Source organism: Lethenteron reissneri, chromosome 33, assembly GCF_015708825.2.
Source record: "Lethenteron reissneri isolate LAM-NWPU_2019-01 chromosome 33, ASM1570882v1, whole genome shotgun sequence".
NCBI classification, from domain to species: Eukaryota; Metazoa; Chordata; class Hyperoartia; order Petromyzontiformes; family Petromyzontidae; genus Lethenteron; species Lethenteron reissneri.
The window spans coordinates 4,448,104-4,467,431 of NC_083811.1; the positions used below are offsets into that span (position 1 = coordinate 4,448,104).

Here is a 19,328-nt window from a genome sequence, read left to right on the forward strand (position 1 = left end):
GAGGAATCGACGAATGGATGGAGGCACGAGTGGACAGCGATGGAGGGATGAACGTGCAGACGTACAGACAGAAGCGCTGCTGCTCCTCCATTGTCCAACCGCTGCCTGCACGCTGTGTGAACCCTCCCGTTCGCTCCCGTTCTTCGCATGTGTGCTTCTGCCGCTCCGAGACGCTGGCTACGATTGGGCGCATCGCAAATGTGAGCTGTGTGCTGCCGTTGTCGTTTGCTGCTGCTGCTGTTGTTGAACGGCGCAGAGAAGCAGCTGGAGGTGCTGCAGAGCATCGCGGATCTGACCATCAAGGCCCAGGAGCAGGCCGTGTTCAAGTGCGAGGTGTCCGACGAGAAGGTGACGGGGCGGTGGTTCAAGAACGGCGTGGAGGTGATACCCACCCCGCGCATCAACGCCACGCACGTGGGCAGGTGGGCGTGGTCACGTCGGCGTGGGGTGCCACCGTCGATGTCGTCGTCATTATCATCATAATCGTCATCATTGTCTTCACCGTCGTCGTCATTGTCTTCTCCATCGTCGTCGTCATCATTGTCATCATCATCGTGCCACGTGTGAGAAAGCGACCGTGATCATCATCATCATTGTTGTCAGCATCATAGCAACCATTGTTGTATTGAGTATCATCATCTTAATCAGCTTTTGTTGTCCTTATCATCATCACGAATCTAGGAATCAATCGTTTAGCACCGTTTATCATTGCCACTGTCATCGATATCATCTTAACGGTAAATCAAGGTCGGGCTTGATTGTAATATCATCATTGCATCAACAGTCATCAGTGTCCTAACCATTATCGTCTTGAGGATTGTCATTGTCGTCATCATCATCACTGTTTCGTCATTGCACTTCTTGTCTAGTCAGGAGGACTACAATCATCGTCATCATCATCTTTGTCATCATCATCTTCACCATCACTCTCGATTAATATTATCATCATGATCATCATCATCGCAATCACCGTCGCCAGTATCCTTCCCCCCACTGGGAGCGCCGTCGCAAGCTGGTCACGGCCGCGCCGTCGCTTTTCCCTGCGCGCCCCCCCCCCCCCCCCGCAGGATTCACAAGCTCACGATCGACAGCGTGACAGGAGGCCGACGAGGGCGACTACACCTTCGTGCCCGACGGTTACGCCATCTCGCTCTCCGCCAAGCTCAACATGCTGGGTGAGCATCGCCGGCCGGCTCGCGTGCCACCCAACTTGCCGCGAGGCCGGATGAAGTCGGTGTCGTCGTGGTCGTTGTTGATGATGTGACAGCAGCAGGCAAGGGTTGAGCGACTGAGCACAACGACGACGACAACAACAAACAACAAAATAACGATCGTAATTTACGTTTGTAAAAGTGGCGCATTTCATCCGGAGGTTCCAAATGCCGCGTCGCGTTAATGGGAACGAGGAAACGAACAGAGAATCTGCAGGGTGAGCTTTCAAGACAGGGCTTCAAGAGCTCGAACTGACTCCGATTGCCTCATTAGAGCAAAGCATAGGAGGTGGTGGGTGGGTAGCTGGGTAGGTGGCTCGGGCCTCCGCGGCAAGCCGACTCGCCGGCTCGCACACTCCACGCGCGCAGCGTGCTCGCCACGAGGGTTCTCTCGACGCGGGGCGAGAGAGACGAGCAGAGGTCCGTGGGAAGCGGACGCCCCCGGTGAGACCGCACCCTTGGCCCTAACGGTGGCGGCTCTGCGAGTGGACAAGTTTTAGATTGAAGAACTTATTTATTTGGAAGTACTTTTTTATTTCATGGGACCTCCTTTGCCAGTACCAAAATATGAGAGTAGGTTTTTCTCTTTTTTTGGCAACAAAACAGGTGTTGAGATGTTAAAATGTCTTTGTGCTGAACGCCTTTTGGTGTCCTTCTGGTCTAACGCCGTTTGAGGACGAGGCTCAAAAGAAAGCTGTCTCTGATGTGGACCAATCAGTTTTAGAAGACAATGCATGTATTATCAGAGTACGTTTTTTGTTAGCATTTGGACCACAAGCATTGTGGTTAATGCAGACATGATTCTTGTAAAAAGTTTCAGTTTGGTGTTTTAACATCTTAACACCTGCCAGAAAAAATGAGAAAACCTATTATCATGCTTTTTTGTTTTGCTGCGTTTAGAATCCTACCCCCACTAGCTGACCAATGAGATGGTCTCAGAGAGCACGGGACGGTACAGCAAGTAGAATGCTGCTATTGACACGGCCGATGTGGAAACGTGGGGTAGAGACAATACACGCGATTGTTTACAACAACAACAAAAACATCTCCCAAACGATCTCTGATTTGATTTTTTATTTTCTTTCCTTCAGAGGTGAAGATTGACTACGTGCCAAGGCAAGGTGAGAACTGGGCCACGCTCGCACGTCCACGCGGTCTGCTGCTCTGCGCCGTGCAGGACCACGGACACCCGACCCCCACTCCCTTCCTTCTGCCAAGAATCGTGACCCAGCGGCACATTTTAAATCCAGCTTGAAGCCGCCTATTGGTGTTCATCGGCTCTATCCTGTGTTCTGATTGGACGTCACCTATACTGTGTAATTACTACCACTGGCCTGTCCTGTGTTGTGATTGGACGTCACCTGTACTGTGTAATTACTACCACTGGCTTGTCCTGTGCTATGATTGGACGTCACCTGTGCTGTGTAATTACTACCACTGGCTTGTCCTGTGTTCTGATTGGACGTCACCTATACTGTGTAATTACTACCACTGGCTTGTCCTGTGTTCTGATTGGACGTCACCTGTACTGTGTAATTACTACCACTGGCTTGTCCTGTGTTCTGATTGGACGTCACCTGTACTGTGTAATTACTACCACTGGCCTGTCCTGTGTTCTGATTGGACGTCACCTGTACTGTGTAATTACTACCACTGGCCTGTCCTGTGTTCTGATTGGACGTCACCTATACTGTGTAACTACTACCACTGGCCTGTCCTGTGTTCTGATTGGACGACACCTGTACTGTGTAATTACTACCACTGGCCTGTCCTGTGCTGTGATTGGACGTCACCTGTACTGTGTAATTACTACCACTGGCCTGTCCTGTGTTCTGATTGGACGTCACCTGTACTGTGTAATTACTACCACTGGCTTGTCCTGTGTTCTGATTGGACGTCACCTGTACTGAGTGTAAGATCGGTGAGTGGAGCGATGTTGCAATGGTTCTCTCGCCGTGCCCTGAATCCCGGCGACCCAAGTTCGATTCCCGGCCACGGCTATTCACATCGGTGGCGAGTGACATCTGAAATGGTCTTAGACCACTCTTGCGTCGGCCGGCACTCACCAACGTGGTGAAGTTTCGTCAAATAACTCCCAAAACCCGCACAGAGTGAGGAGTCCCTCATCCAGCAGCATAGTGTTTTGTTTTATATTGCCACAGTGCGTGGCCAGGTTGCGGAGTTCAGCGGTAACAATCCAGAATCCGAATATTTATGTATACTGGAGGAATCCGATGAGCTATAAAGCTCTTGTTCGCGGACGCCCAGTCGACTCGCAAGCGGCGAGCATTCCAGTTCACATCCCCGACCCGAGGTTGGTGCATGCAGCGAGAGCACATTTATATCCCCGTGCCGGATAAAACTCGTCCCATTTTAAACCACCTCAACTGCCACCGTTTGCTCTGGGCAGACCGGTCCACCCCCCCCCCCCACCGCCCTTCCCGTGCCATGGCAATGTGGAGACGTTTCGCGACCATAGTCTTCTCTCTGGTCAGAACCGCCCAAGATCCACCTGGAGACGAGCGACAAGATGCAGCAGAATACCATCGTGGTGGTGGCGGGGAACAAGCTGCGCCTGGACGTGCCCATCACCGGGGACCCTGCGCCCAAAGTCATCTGGCAGAGAGGAGACCAGGTGTGCGCGTGCATGCGTGTATCTACCTGGGAGAGCGGGGGTGCAGCGGTTAGCGCGCTGCGCTACGAACCCGGCGGCCCGAGTGTCGATTCCCGTTCACGGCCACCAACACCGGTGACGGATTATTTGAACCGGCCTTGGGGCCTCTCCTAGGTCGACTCAGCCTCAAATGAGTGTCCTGGTGCGTTGTGCAAACATCGTCGCTAGGGAGACAAAGGCGGCCGGTGCTGGCCACCCCACCCCCTCGTGTGCCGTACCGGCCTTCAATACAGTAGGTGCTACTCGCTAACAGCACTTGCCCAACAGTCTGTTAAGGCGATGCGGGGGATCTTTGTCACTGTGATCGATGTCATCCTCACCAACATCATCGCTGGCATCATCATTTCCGAAGTTACAATAATGATCATTTAAATTTGTGTCACATCTAAATGATATTTAAACAATCTCAGTATCAGCCAATATCATCATCATCATCAATGTGATCAACATCAGTGTTCATGTCATTGCCATAATAGTAGTGGTCATCTTAATCAAAGTTGTTATCATCATCCAATATTAATACGATAAAAATGCACGTTGTTGTTGTTGTTTGTGAAGTTTCGTAAACATCCTCTTTGGTTCTTTCGGTAAAGTCACGTAGGTAGAAATAAAATTAAACAAAACAAAACACGACGTTTCGATCGCAACACAAGCAATCTTCATCAGGTGGGACAACCACAGCAAGAAAAAATGCTGAAGTAGGCGAGAGAGCTGCCGTGGCAAGAGGTTTTTTCTTTCTGTGGTTGTTCCACCTGATGAAGATAGCTTGTGTTGCGATCGAAACGTCGTCTTCTGTTTGAGTTTATTTAATTTCTACCTACGTGACTTTACCGAAAGAACCAAAGAGTATGGATTCCTGCAGTCAGGAAAGCTTCAAATCAAGATTCGTAAACATCCCTCGATTTACGAATAGGGGTTTTCCCTTTTTTTCTGGCAACAAAACTGACACCTTTTGCAAGGAATCATGCTTACATTAACCACAATACTTGCAGTCAAATGCAAACAAAAAACAATACTGCAAGTATTGTGGTTAATGTTAACATGATTCCTTGCAAAAGGTGTCAGTTTTGTTGCCAGAAAAAAGGGGAAAACCCCTATTAGTATATTTTGGTACTGGCAAAGGAGGTCCCATGATGATCCCTCGATTTATCCTGACAAAAGTGACTGCATCGGACTCGCCTCCGATTCCAGCTCCTGCATGACGCGGAGGTGACTGACCTCCACCGCCCCCACGACTCTACTCTCTCGCAGGGCATCTGCACGATCGCTGGCCGCGTGCGCGTCGAGTCGTTCCCGGACCACAGCACGTTCGTGATCGACTGTGCAGAGCGCGGGGATCAGGGCGAGTACTCCATCACCGTGCAGAACGAGGCCGGAGAAGACAAGGCCGACATGCACATCAAGGTCGTGGGTGAGTGACCGCAGCCACCCCGCAGGGATCAAGAGTGTCCACCCAGGCAATGAGCATTGTCCACCCGCCAGCATTGTCCACCTGTCCGCATTGTCTACCTGTTATCATTGGTCACTCGCTAGTATTGTCCACCTTTCTGCATTGTCCACCTGTTACCATTGTTCACTCGCTAGTATTGTCCACCTGCCAGCATTGTCCACCTGTTACCATTGGTCACTCGCTAGTATTGTCCAGCTGCCAGCATTGTCCACCTGTTATCATTGGCCACTCGCTAGTATTGTCCACCTGCCAGCATTGTCCACCTGTTACCATTGGTCACTTGCTAGTATTGTCCACCTGCCAACATTGTCCACCTGTTACCATTGGTCACTCGCTAGTATTGCCCACGAGATGACATTGTCCTCCCGCTAGCATTGTACACGTGCTAGTATTGTCCACCTGTTGGCATTGTTTCCTCGCTAGGATTGTTCGCTTGCTAGCATTGTCTATCGTCGTAGAATCATGAGCATTGTCAAATCACTAACAGTCAGTTTCCACTCACTAGGAGTGTCCACTCACTCGCATTGACCCCCTACCGGACTGAATCTCCTCTTCTCTCATCATCAGACGTGCCGGACCCCCCATTGGCTCCCACCATCGGAAACGTGGGCGAGGACTGGTGCTTTGCCAAGTGGTCACCCCCCGAGTACGACGGGGGCCTGCCCATCCTGGGTAAGAGCGGCCACGTGGTCCGCACTGCCTCCCGCCCGGACGCTGCCATTGCCCCTTCATTCGTTCGCTCGCTCGCCGCGGATGGTCGGGCGAAGGACGCCAAACGTGTGACCTCTCGCGGCGACGGCGTTTCGCGTAAACTGCTCTTGCTGCCGTACACCGGCGTCTTGAGCGATTTGTTTGATTATGGGGGGGTGGGGGCGAGCACGTGGGTGGCGCCATTCCTTTGAGGGTCGCGGTCCTCGCTTCGAACGTCGACCGCCGAGCGAAGCGAGCCCAGTTCGCCGCGGGAGTTTGCGCGTCGGGACCCAGCGACGCTCGCGACCGTCTCCCTCGGACGAAGGTCTCCAACGCTACGGGGACCGGTCGCGTTGGTTACGTGGCTAAGTGTTGCCGATGAGGCCCAGTTAAGTAGAAACCAGTTCGAGGGTTTTCTAGCTTGTAATGGCCAGGCCCACGGGTAGCGGTGGCTCGCTGAAGCGACCCTCTGACGTGAAAAAAACTGTTCAAGTCTGCGTTGCTTGTATGACGCATTGGCTTATGTGGCCACGTACTGCTGGCGAGGTGTGGCGAAGTTGAAATCAGTCAACACCAACCGGTGGCGTCAGTTTGTCATATCACGGCTTGCTGATGAGGCTCATTCAAGTCGAAGCCAGTTTAGGATTTCATTGCCTGAAATTGTACACCGTCTACCGGCATCGGTCACGTGGCTAAGTATTGCTGAAGAAGAGCCAGTGAAGTCGTAAGCAGTTGAAGGATGTTAGGTTTGTAGTGTCTGCGCCAACCATTGGCGCCGGTTTGTGAGGTCACAGGTTGAATTGTGAGGTCACGGGTTGGATCGTGAGGTCAGGGGTTGGATTGTTAGGTCACAGGTTGGATTGTGAGGTCAGGGGTTAGATTGTGAGGTCACGGGTTGGATTGTGAGATCACAGGTTGGATTGTGAGGTCACGAGTTGGATTGTGAGGTCACAGGTTGGAATGTGAGGTCACGGGTTGGATTGTGAGGTCACGGGTTGGATTGTGAGGTCACACGGGTTGGATTGTGAGGTCACGGGTTGGATTGTGAGGTTACAGGGTGTTGGCTCGACACAGCGATGATGATGATGACTCAATGGGCCTCCCTTGTGACCTCACGTGTCTCTCCCATCGACCCCCTGCCCCGCCCCCCTCCTACCGGCCCCGTCCTACCGGCCCCCTCCCCCGCCCTCAGGCTACGTGATCGAGCGCAAGAAGAAGCAGAGCTACCGCTGGATGAGGCTGAACTTTGACCTGTGGAAGGAGCTGGAGTTCGAGGCAAAGAGGATGATCGAGGGCGTCTCGTACGAGATGCGCATCTACGCCGTCAACGCCATCGGAATGTCACAGCCCAGCTCACCGAGCCGCCCCTTCGTGCCCATCGGTGAGAGTTAATCGGCTTCGCTCGTTAATATTCACGATAACCACCATTGTCCACCCGTTGCCATTGGCCACTCACTAGCAATGTCCACCCGCCAGTATTGTCCACCTGTTATCATTGGTCACTCACTAGTAACATTTTCTTGCTGTGGTTTTCACTCCTGATGCTGATTGCTTGTGTTGCAATCGAAACGTCGTGGGAATTGTATTGTTTTATTTTTATTATTTTATTATTATTTCCCTTCTACGTGACTTTACCGAAAGAGCCAAGAATATGAATCCCTGCAGTCACGAAAGCTTTAAATCGAAATTTAACCACCTGGGCATTTCACACGACCGACGTTATCCATAATAGAGATGTTTTTGGGTTAGATCGCATAAATATAAATGTGTCGTTAACCCCACCGCCGCCCGACACAGCCAATTCGTGAGGTTTGTCACGTTAACAAAACAGGCAGAGTTGTCGCCTGATGATGCTGGTTGTAATTACTGGCGAAACGTCGTCCTCGAATTGTAAATGTTGTGAGTTTACTCTCCAACACACCGGTGTTGCTGTACTAGTAACGAATTGGCATGCTTTCTTTACGTGACAAACCTTACTAATTGGCTGTGTTGGACGGCGGCGGGGTTAACGACGCATTTATATTTAAGCGATCTAACCCAATCATCTCTCGTGGATCTACTGGGGTAGCAGCATGTTCGGGGTCGGGGGGGGGAGCATGGGGCACAGCACAAAATAACACAACTATTAGAGAGCCTAGATTTGAAGCTTTCTTGACTGCAAGGATTCATATTCTTAGGTTTTTTCGGTAAAGTCACGTAGGTAAAAAATTAAAATTAATACAGCAGCCGCACCTTTACATCAGCCGCACCTTAACAACTCTTGGAACCTCCCAATTCAACCAGTCCACACAACAAAGGCTCATTCTTAGCAGCGGCTTCAGCCGCACCAACTTCACAATAATAATTATATCCAGGGGGCTGCCTTGGCTCCTCCCACCCTCAACCAGTATATATACAAGGACGGTTTTCTTGGAATTTCTCTTACTTGATACAGCTATCGTGCTGTGACGGTTCCACCTGAAGACGAAAGCTTATGTTGCCTCCGAAACGTCGTGATTTTTATTCTATTTTTATTTAACTTTTATTAATTTTAATTTTTTACCTACGTGACTTTACCGAAAAAACCTAAGAATATGGCTACGTGACCTCACGATGACCCCTATCCATCGAGCGGTTCTTACGTCGCGTATGCGTCCCCGAGATTGGTGCGCGCACGACTCGATTCTTTGGATGGTGAGCGCAATGATGCACCACTGTGTTTAGGTCGATGACTCCTCGCGTAGCCAGCTGCGTGCCTGCGAACGATTACTCACGGGCATTTTATTGGCGGTAGCGGCACAGCAGCGGGACGAAATACCGCGTTGACGCATGCATCATCGCCCCTGCTTCAACGCTGACCTGGGTTATGTGGAGTTATTTTGAATACGGGAGCAGACAGATTCAGAATGTGTCTTAACGACACGGTGTGTGTATTTGTACGTTTATAATATATTTGCCGTCGTTGCTGCAAACATTTTTATTTCATTTCCGTCCGGTATTTGCTTGACAAGTTAGGCAGTTTTGCACGTTATAAACTTGTTCAATTTTTTTTATTTTTTTTTATTTTTATATAGATAGGCAGGCAGGTGGTTCACAGGCCTTAGATGCTGAGCCGGCAACGATAAGATCACGGGTATCAAATCAATTGTCCACCCGTTACCATTGGTCACTCTCTAGTAATGGTCCCGAGTTTGCCCGTTGAGGAGTTGCCATCGAATGTGGGGAGGGGCAATTCTGTTCATTAGTGGGGGGCGGGGAGGAGGAGGAGCAGGGGGGGGCACGAGTCCCCCCACCCCCGCCCCCCCCGGGCCGCTGTGGCTGCACTTTGCGGGTGTCCCTCCTCGGCCTCCGGAACGAGGGTTGTGAGAGCGGCCGCATTCTTGACGAGGATCGCTTTCCAGAGAGAGCAGCGGCCAGTTATGTGGCGACAAATACCCGCGGTGAGCGGCGTGGGGGGGGGGGGTGAGTGTCATAGGGAAGTGAGCGGCGTGGGGGGGGGGGGTGAGCGGCGTGGGGGGTGAGAGTGTCATAGGGGAGTGAGCGGCGTGGGGGGGTGAGCGGCGTGGGGGGGGGGGGTGAGTGTCATAGGGGAGTGAGCGGCGTGGGGGGGGGGGGTGAGCGGCCTGGGGGGGTGAGCGGCCTGGGAGGGTGAGCGGCGTGGGGGGGTGTCATGGGGGGGTGAGTGTCGCAGTTGGTTGGGTGGTGGCAGTGTCATGGGGGGTGAGTGTTATGGGGGGGTGAGTGGCGTGGGTGAGTGTCATGGGGGGGGGTGAGTGCCATGGGGAGGTGAGTGTCACGGGAGGTGCGGGGTGAGTGTCATGGGGGGTGAGTGTCATGGGGGGGTGAGTGAGTGTCATGGGGGAAGAAGAGCGGAGACGTCAGCGACCGGCTAGGTGATGGGTGAGGTGGTGTTCAGTTGTGGATGTTTTGAGGAGTGGGGGGGTGGGTGGGTGAGTATGTTGGTGAGTGGTTGGGTGAGTGAAGGAGTATTTTGACTGGCTGCGTAGTTCGAGGAGTGAGAGGCTGAATGAGTGAGTGGTTGAATGGGTCGGTGGTTGGGTTACAGCCGTTGAATGTGTGAATGGTTTGGTTTGCAGTTGTATCACTGCATATCCATCATTCGGTGACCGTGTAATTGGATACGTGTTTGCCTGGATGCGTGAAGTATTTGAGTGAGTGAGTGATGATTGGGTGACGTTGGCGGTGATGATGCTATTCGAGATGGTCCGAATTAATATTCTGGTGATGGTGCGAGGTGATGGTGGGGATTGATGATGATGATGATTCTGGTGATGGGAGGGTGGTGGGGTGATGGGAGGGTGATGTTGACGATGCCGCTTCGTGATGATGGTGGGAGTGTCTAAGACGCCCCCAGCCCTCGTCTCTCTCCTCGCCTCTATAAATACGGGGGACACTCGTCCCTGTGGGCGTCTCCCGCACCTTCTCGGCACCTCCAGCCGCCACAACCCTAGCCCACAACCCTAGCCCACAACCCCAGCCCACCACCCTAGCCCACCCACCGCCTCGCTCGCCATGGTGAAGCAGACGGCCCCGGCAGACAGCGACGCGACACCGCTGCCCGGCACCGCATCGCCGACGGTGGAGGGCGGACAAAGCGCGCTGGATGTGCCGACCCAAGGGAACGGAGAGGTGGCGCCTGCGTTGGTCGTTGTGGTGGAGTGTAGCGTCGTCAACGGCACGAGCAATGGGGGGGGAGGAGGAGACGGTGGTGGCGATGATGGTGGTGATGATGGAGACGATCTGAAGGTGTCTGACGGCGGTGGCGACTCCCTTGCCGATGGACTCGACGGCTCCAGGGGGCTGACGACGCCGCTTCGAGTGAAACGTAGGGGGGGGGGGGAGAAAGAAAGAGAGAGAGTTTTGGAGATTTGTGTGACGGTCGCCCGATGCGTCGTGCTACGAACCCGGCGACCCGGGTTGGATTCCCGCTCACGGTCAACGCCGAACCGGTGCCGATTTTTTTTTCTGAACCGGTACCTGGGTCTCCCCTAGGTCGACTCGGCCTCAAACGAGTAGGGAGGCGAAAGGCGGCCAGGCGTGGTGCTGGCCACACCACCCCCTCGTGTGCCGTGCCGGCCTCGCCGTCAGTGCTTGCCACGACAGTCTGTCAAGTCAATGCGGGGGATCTTTGTGTGCGTGCGTGTGAACCATATCTGTCAACCCCATAGGGGTTAACCACTTATTATTGTACAGGGGAATTGAGTTTTCCAGATCCATACGGCGCACAGCCGTTTCAATACGGGTTACAAAAAATATGTTTTGTCTGTTTTGTTTGTGTTTCTCCCTCGTGCTGGGACTTTGTGGGATGAACGTTGAGATTTATTAGGGGCACGGGATGACCAGTGATGTCTGAATTGGTCCACAATAAGTTGGGGCACTGATAAGGGGTTGACAGGGATGCTATTCCTACACAGTATCTGTGTCTCTCTGTCTTTTGTCTCTGTCTATCCGTGCCTGTGTTTGTGTCTCTCCAGCTAACATGTTTACGAGTAGCTTTGAATTAAACTAATTAATTTGGTGATGATGACGGTGCCGCTGCTACGTTGGCAACGGTGGATAATTAGCAGCAGCAACAACGCATTTGCCAATAGCACTTCTTCAAAACACTAAAATAACACCGCATTAAATAAAAGTACCGTGCCTAATGTTTATTAATGCGTACTAATATTTACTATTATATATTGACATTGCCGCTTGTGTACTGCGAGTACCCGTTATATATTCAGCGCTGACACTTTAAAATACACTTTTAAATATCGTACATCCCTCCAGTGACGCCACTGGGGCGCTCTTCGCTTGATCTTAAAAGTATATATTTTTAAACATCTCATTTACAAAGCTTCTAACTCGTGTCGGACAATCCCGGGGTGGGGTCCACAATTAAATCTATGATGATGCTAGTTACAATAACAACGCACCTCCGATTATCACGGTTGGCTACGTACGGTCCGAAATAAGTGCAACGTACATACGTACGGTACAAGGTCGTAATTATAAGATATTATAATATTCAAATATGCTTCAAAATTCCCCTCCCCCCAATATATTGCAAAAAAATTGCTAAACCTTGGCCACAATATCAATGCATAGATTTCTGTTTATATGATTGTGGTTATGGCTGTACTTTATTAATCCCTAATCTCTGCCATGACATACAATGAAACAAGAAATGGTAAAAAAGTAAAAACAGTGCAATGTATTACAATACACTATTAGACATTATTGTAAAACATAAATAAAAAGTCCATCCCATGTGTTAGTGAATTTTTTAATATTTTAGGCAGGAAATTAGTTTTCAAATTTAGATATTTTTCTGGGTTGGGACCCCCAGACACCCTGGGAAATTTGGTCCCCCCCCAAATGTTGACTCCATGGCTACGGCCTTGGTACGGTACATTTAAGTACCCAGGAGAGAAAACAAAAACCCTCGCCGGCGTCTCAAAGGAGAGACGGCTTCGAGGAGGGTTGCTCGCTCGCCCGACCGCTTTGCTTCGCTGCGCTGGGACGTTTGGCCAAATTCCGCTCGTGAGAGTTTCCATTCTTGTTGGGGACGGGCAAAATGCTGGCGAACACGGAGATACAAAGACAAATATCCCACCCCTCCCCTCGTCTAGCCGTGCGACAGATTGTTTGGGGGCGAGTGCTGTTAGCGAGCACCTATTGAGTACCGCGCCAGGTACTCATTTCTCATTAAGGCCGAGTCAACCTAGAGGAGCCCCCCCCTCCCCCCCGCAGGACCGGTTCAAACATCCGTGAGCGGGGAATCGAACTTGTGTGGCCCCGGGGTTCCGTGGCGCGGCTGCAGGCACCGCACAGATGGATTCAACAATCCGCTGCTGTGTTCCCAAGCAAAGGCGGCGGCGTCGGCTCGGCTATCTGTACGGCTGGAGGGTGTTCCGCTCGAGCCGTGGGTGGTGTTGGTGGTGGTGGTTGGTGGTGTTGGTGTTGGGGTCAAGAATGTTGACTGCGATTGTCATGAATGCCAAACTGACAGCGGGGAGCTTAGAGAGGGGGAAGAAGCAGCAGTGCCCGATGAAGCGAGTAGCATATGTGCAGCAGCAGCAGTGAGATCGATTCGCGCACGTGGTGGTGATGGGCTGGTTGAAACCATCAGCACGCAGTGGATAGAACACGGTTGAAGATGCTGACGTGTGTATAACGGAATAGCAAGGTGCACTGTGAATGATAATAACGACAACCTTGCTGTGGATGTTGATATTTAGTTATTTTCTCATCTCTACGTTATACGTTGACGATTGTGACTGGATGGTAATGGTATTGAGGTTAATCGCTTTATTCTACTTCGAACTGTGGATAGCCTGATGATGCTAGTTGTAATTACTGGCGAAACGTCGTACTCTGATGTAAATGTTGTGGATTTGCTCTCTAACACACCGCCGTGCTGTACTCGTGACAAATTGGCACGTTTTGTTTACATGACAAACCTTACTAATTGGCTGTGTCGGGTGGTGGCGGGTTTAACGACACATTTATATTTACGCGTTCTAACCCCCCAAAAAAACCTACATTATAGACAATGGGATACATAGATGATGATGGCTGTGAGATGATTATAGTGATTTGGATTTGTTTTTGTAGCTGCCGATGGATTCATGAGATAACAATGGAGATGTGGATGATAATGATGGTGATGATCATCACGTGGCAGGCAAATCACATATTTTTCAGATCTGTAATTTACCCAATTTATTGCCCAACCAAGTTCAACGTGGCCTTTTTTGTATGTGCGGTCATTGGTAACCAGGCTGAGACCACCATCTCTTGAGAACACATGTTAATCACAGCTAAGTTCACGTGAGGCTATGGGTCTCTGCGGAAGTCTACTGGTCTCTATACAGGTCTGTGGGTCTCTGCATAGGTCATTTGTGACAGGGCCGCAACCATCAACTCGCGACTAGACATCTGTGAAAAAAAGCTTCATAGCTCATCAGATTCGTGCAGTCTAAATATTCTGATTCCGCTACACTTGGGAACCTGATTTAACCACGGGCGGCTGAAACCCAGATTCTTTCCCAGGATCTCATCGGTGTTGGCTCCGTGCACCTGAACCCGAAGCTACCCAGCCAACTCTCTGTGAAGCATCCATGACATCCACCTTGTCTCCCCCTCCTCTCCACCACCACCACCTCCCCCCACCCCTCTCCTTTAGCCCCCACGGGGGAGCCCACGAACGTGAGTGTGGAGGACGTCACCGACACCACCGTGACGCTCAAGTGGCGCGCGCCGGAGCGCATCGGCGCCGCGGGGCTCGACGGATATCGCATCGAGTACCGCAAGGAAGGCAGTGAGTGACACTCCTTTAGCTCGTGCAGTCGCGAGCCATCACCTCTCCTCCCCAGCGCCTCTGCTTCCCATCGCCGCCCCTCCCCTTCACCTCTCCTCCCTATGACCTCTCCTCCCCTTCACTCTCCTTCCCGTCACCTCTCCTCCCCAGCAACACTTTCCGTCGATGCACCAAGTTGGTCAGTGGGAGGCCTCTCAATCTTCTCTGATGGCCCCTGCAGTCTGGAACTCTTCCAGCCGTCCGTGCTGTCGACTCCCCTCCCCCTGTTAGAGTCCATGCTTCAGACCTTCCTCGTCTCTGCCTGTGACTCACTGCCCCTCTCTCTATAAAACAAATATTCTTTACTACTCCCGTACAGCAACCTTGAGATGTGGTTGCATTTAAACAGGCGCTGGTAGCGATATCACGCATGTGAGCCAGCACATTGGAGACGAGGGGTTGGTGGGTCACACACATATCGTGACTCCCTGCCCAAGGGCATTGAGGTCGTCATCTCCTGGCGTGCCTGGGTATGATGACAGTACGGCAAGTGTTCTTTTTACATGTTTACAGGGATTCAGCATTACCTCTCTCACCACACCACGTTAAAACACACTAAATATTGGAGTCGGCCCAACATCCCAATAGAGGTCCACAGAGCGTGGGCAATTGTTGGCAGCGCCCGGTTCTGGCTGCGCTTGCCTTCCCACTCTGTCTGTGATTTCTGCCGCGCCTCCGTATCTCATTTCCGATGGGAGGCTGGCTACGGCATCGGCAGCAACAACGAAACCAAAAACAACAACAGCAACAGCTACGCATGTGCGACGCTAAACGCTGGGTGGGGGTGTGCTGGGACCTCTGTCCTTTTGTGCCGGGCGGCTCGCCGACGCAGCGGAGGAGTGGGTGGTGGCGAACCCGGACCACCTGACGGAACGCACGGGCTACACGGTGAAGGGGCTGCCCATGGGCGAGAAGCTGCACTTCCGCGTGACTGCGTGGAACGCCGCCGGCCCCAGCAAGCCCGGCCTCACCAACCAGGCGGTCATCGTGCGCGAGGTCGTGGGTGAGTGGCCGGGAGGTGGCGGCGGCTCAGCCAACCACGCGGCACGGCGGGCACTCGGGACGGTGTCGATATCTGTTAGGTCACGACCACAAACACCGATCTTGTTGATGGGCATTCGCGACCAATGTTTTCCGTAATGAAGTGTGTTGTCTGTTGGGTTAGGTCGCGTAAATGCTAATGTGTCATTAAACCCGCCACCACCCGTCATATATAACTTACGTGACTACATTAACCCCTCCCCCCCCTCCACTCTGGTCTTCGCACCTGATAGGCCCACAGTGATGACATCACCTTTACTCTCCTATCACCAGCGACACGTCACAGTACTCGAATTGTAAATGTTGTGGGTTTGCTCACCAACACACACCGTTGTGCCTTGCAGAGCGACCCAAAATCCAGATGCCCCGTAACCTACGTCAGGTGTACATCAAGCGCGTGGGAGAGACCATCAACGTCCTCATCCCTTTCCTGGTGAGCGGCGCATTCCACGACGGTGGCGCTCTGGTAGCGGTCCGCTCGGTCGCGTCGTCGCGGGGAATGCAAGTGGCGGTCAGAATCGGGATCTTTGTTTTGGACTGGAGGCGGAATCCGATGGGCTGTGAAGCTCTTTTTCACTGATGTCCGGTCTTCTTCCTCTTCTTAACTTGAGCCGGCTCTGAGCCTGGCCCTGGCTGTGTTCAGGATGTACACGAGCTGAGCCTGAGTCGAGCCATGGCTGAGCTGCTCATGCGTCTTAACTGAGCGGCTCAAGCCTGACATGAGCTTCTTCTGAATCTTTCTCCTTTACGGCTGATGTAGATGCAGAGCCTCGTGAGTAGCGGGGCGTATTGCCGTGATGTGTTCGTGTTCGTGGATCGGGCATTACGTCGTTTTACGTTGCACGGTCTGTTCTGGATGACCACAGAGTTTATAATTTTCCATTTGCCCATCTGCATCTGCCATGGTTTGTGCAGTGGATACGGTTGTAAGGTCGACCATGAGCTTCACGAAAGATCAAAACCAGGGATCTTCTGCACTGGGTCTTTCACAAGGTGTCCAGTAGGGGTGGGTCATAAGATTACAACGATGCGACAGAGGTCACACCGCCTGTCCCCCCCCCCCCCCCCCGTCTCCTATCCTCCGGCCCCACGGCAGGGTAAGCCCAAGCCAAAGGCGACGTGGAAGAAGGACGGCGAGCCGGTGGACATCAAGCACGTGAGCGTGCGCAACAGCGACACGGACAGCATCCTCTTCATCCGCAAGTGCACGCGCGCTGACTCGGGCAAGTATGAGCTGAGCGTGCAGATCGACAACCTCGAGGACAAGGCCATCCTCGAGCTCCAGGTCATCGGTGAGTTCGGGGCTCGCGGTGCCGGCATCTCATTTTCTCTCCCCGCTCTCTCTCCCCGCTCTCTCTCCCCGCTCTCTCTTTTTTTGTTTTGTTACGATCAGTGAAAACAAGAAGATGCTCGGTGTAGTCGGCACTTTGCTTCGTTCATCATTTCGTATTTTATTTTTTTACTTTGCTTCATGTAAACCCCCACCTCTCGCTCACTCTCTCGCTCACTCTCTCGCTCACTCTCTCGCTCACTCTCTCCTCGTTCTCTCTCCCCGCCCTCTCTCTCCTCATTCTCTCTCTGTTCTTTTTTTTTACGATCAGTGGAAACGAGAAGATGCTCGGTGTCGTCGGCACTTTGCTTCGTTCATCATTTCGTTTTTTTTACTTTGCTTTATGTAAACGCTCACTCGCTCGCTCGCTCACTCTCTCGCTCACTCTCTCGCTCACTCTCTCGTTCACTCTCTCACTCACTCTCTCGCTCACTCTCTCGCTCACTCTCTCGCTCACTCTCTCGCTCACTCTCTCGCTCACTCTCTCGCTCTCTCTGTTCTCTCTCAGCTCTCCTTCTCCGCTCTCTCTCTCGGCTTTTTTAAAGGAAGCCCAGTAGGATGTTTATTTGGAATGCGTCGGGTTTTGCAACTAATGGTCAGATCCGTAGTTGATTTTCATATTTTAGTGGGGGGACGGGGGGGAAATCGGTGGGGGGTTAGGCAGCCACGAAGTGATCTGGCCAATTCTTGTTGTCGGGGATGCTTGGCGCAGTTTGAAGCGAAGCATCATAACGATCTCTACATTTCTGTCGCGAGAATTGCTCTCTAACTTACCGGTGAGTTGAAACGGTCGTAATTGCTCAACCCGATCTATTAATGCTTTGATATTTGCAATTGCTTTTGGTCTGTTTGCCTTTTGGCATTTTCTGGTCTAACACGAGGGAGACAAGGCTATGAAGGAGGCTGTCTCTGGTGTAGCACAATCAGTTCCAATGACAATGCTTACATTATTTTCAAAGCACGTTTGCATGTTTTACCACAAGCGTGTGTGGTTAATGCAGACGTAATGCCTTGCAATAGGTGTCTATTTGGTGTTTGAACATCTTAACGCCAAACAAATGGTGAAGAGTGGGTACCCCACAAACATTTGGCCAGATCCGTTAACGTGGCCTAACCCAAGCGTCTGTTATGAATCGCGGACGCTTGTCGTTATGTGGGAGAAATATTGCAAACGTCTGTCCGTCGGTTTTGTGTCTGCATGTCCGTTCCTCTGGACGACGATTGCGTGCTTTAACACACAACTACGATAACCCCCGAAAACGAGGGCGTCTGTGACCTATTGCCCACGGGCCAGAAATGGCCCTCTTGCAAGGTGTAACCAGGCCCACGGGCCATCAACTCGGCCAGACGACTCGAGTTGTTTAACGACCTCGCCTGGAATGCAGGAGTTCGTGGGTTCGATCCTTACCCTGATGCCTGTATGTTTGGAGTTTGTATTTTATTCATAATCAACGTTTTTGGGTTTAGATCGCGTTATTTATAAATGTGTCGTAACCCTCCACCACCCGACACGGCCAATCAGTAAAAAAGTGTCACGTTGACAAAAGACAAATAGTTCACTGCTTTAGCCCACCGGTGTGTTGAAGCCACAACATGTTCTCCCCCTGGTCCCGGAGATTTTTGTCCGGGTCCTCCGGTTCCCCCCCCCCCCCCCCCCCCCCACATTTGGGAACACGCGCTGAGAGTATTTGGCTGCAGTAAATGTCCACGTGACGACAAGCCACTTCGTTGAGCTGTTGTTTGTGATAGGCAGGTCGCTTGTGAAAAACGGCGATTACAGCTCAGTGGGCCTTACCTGGTTTTAATAAAAAATGTTTGGTTTTTAATTTCTCACCGAAAATGTCCCCGGTCGCATTTTGCAGATGAGAGTTAGCTGCGGCATGTGGCCAGTTGCCGCAGCCATACCATCTTGGGACTTAACGAGGCCTTTCTGGGATAAATAAGGGATTTTTTTGCTGCTATTATTATTACGTTACAAAAACTCTGTAAAGCAATCGATTTAATTTGATCATTGGACAGCCCATCTCTAACCTCAACCGACTCGCTCGCTCACAGAAAAGCCCGGTCCGCCGCTCGCCATGAAGATCCTGGACATCTGGGGCTTCAACGTGAACCTGGAGTGGAAGCTGCCGACCGACAACGGCAACTCGGAGATCACCGGCTACACGGTGCAGAAGGCCGACAAGAAGACGATGGTGAGGACCAATCTGAGGCCTCTGTCGTCACCAGAAGCCCCCGGGACGACGTGGCATGATTTTTTGAAAACTCGTTTCTTTAGAACTGATTTTTATGTTTAGTTTGTTATCACCCTCCACCCCGCCCCGCACCTCCGACTTAGCACGCTTGGCTACGTACGGTGCGAAAGAAGTTGAACGTACATATGTACGTAGAGAAAATTAAATAAATGCTTAACAATACTTACCTGCTCATTGCCGCCAATATTATAAGCTGGATATGTCCTCCTCCTTCCCTCACCCTCCTTTCCCTACTGCCTCTTCCCCCCACTTCTCCATTCCCCAAGCCCCCAACCACCGGCTTCCGTTCTCGCCCCTAATAAATTAGCTGGTCATCGTCATGATCGTCCGTGT

At 51.8% G+C, this 19,328-nt stretch overlaps 1 protein-coding gene across 1 annotated transcript in view; it reads left to right on the top strand.

Moving 5' to 3' along the window:
• The window catches only part of LOC133350231 (myosin-binding protein C, cardiac-type-like), an 82,391-nt gene that overhangs the window by 38,306 nt on the left and 24,757 nt on the right, over window positions 1-19,328 (top strand). Inside the window, 13 exon segments of the mRNA XM_061564344.1 lie at window positions 257-422; window positions 1,068-1,098; window positions 1,100-1,175; window positions 2,303-2,332; window positions 3,707-3,846; window positions 5,137-5,296; window positions 5,903-6,007; window positions 7,218-7,406; window positions 14,196-14,330; window positions 15,202-15,372; window positions 15,755-15,843; window positions 16,507-16,702; window positions 18,796-18,935. Coding sequence (XP_061420328.1) covers window positions 257-422; window positions 1,068-1,098; window positions 1,100-1,175; window positions 2,303-2,332; window positions 3,707-3,846; window positions 5,137-5,296; window positions 5,903-6,007; window positions 7,218-7,406; window positions 14,196-14,330; window positions 15,202-15,372; window positions 15,755-15,843; window positions 16,507-16,702; window positions 18,796-18,935 — 1,628 coding nt within the window.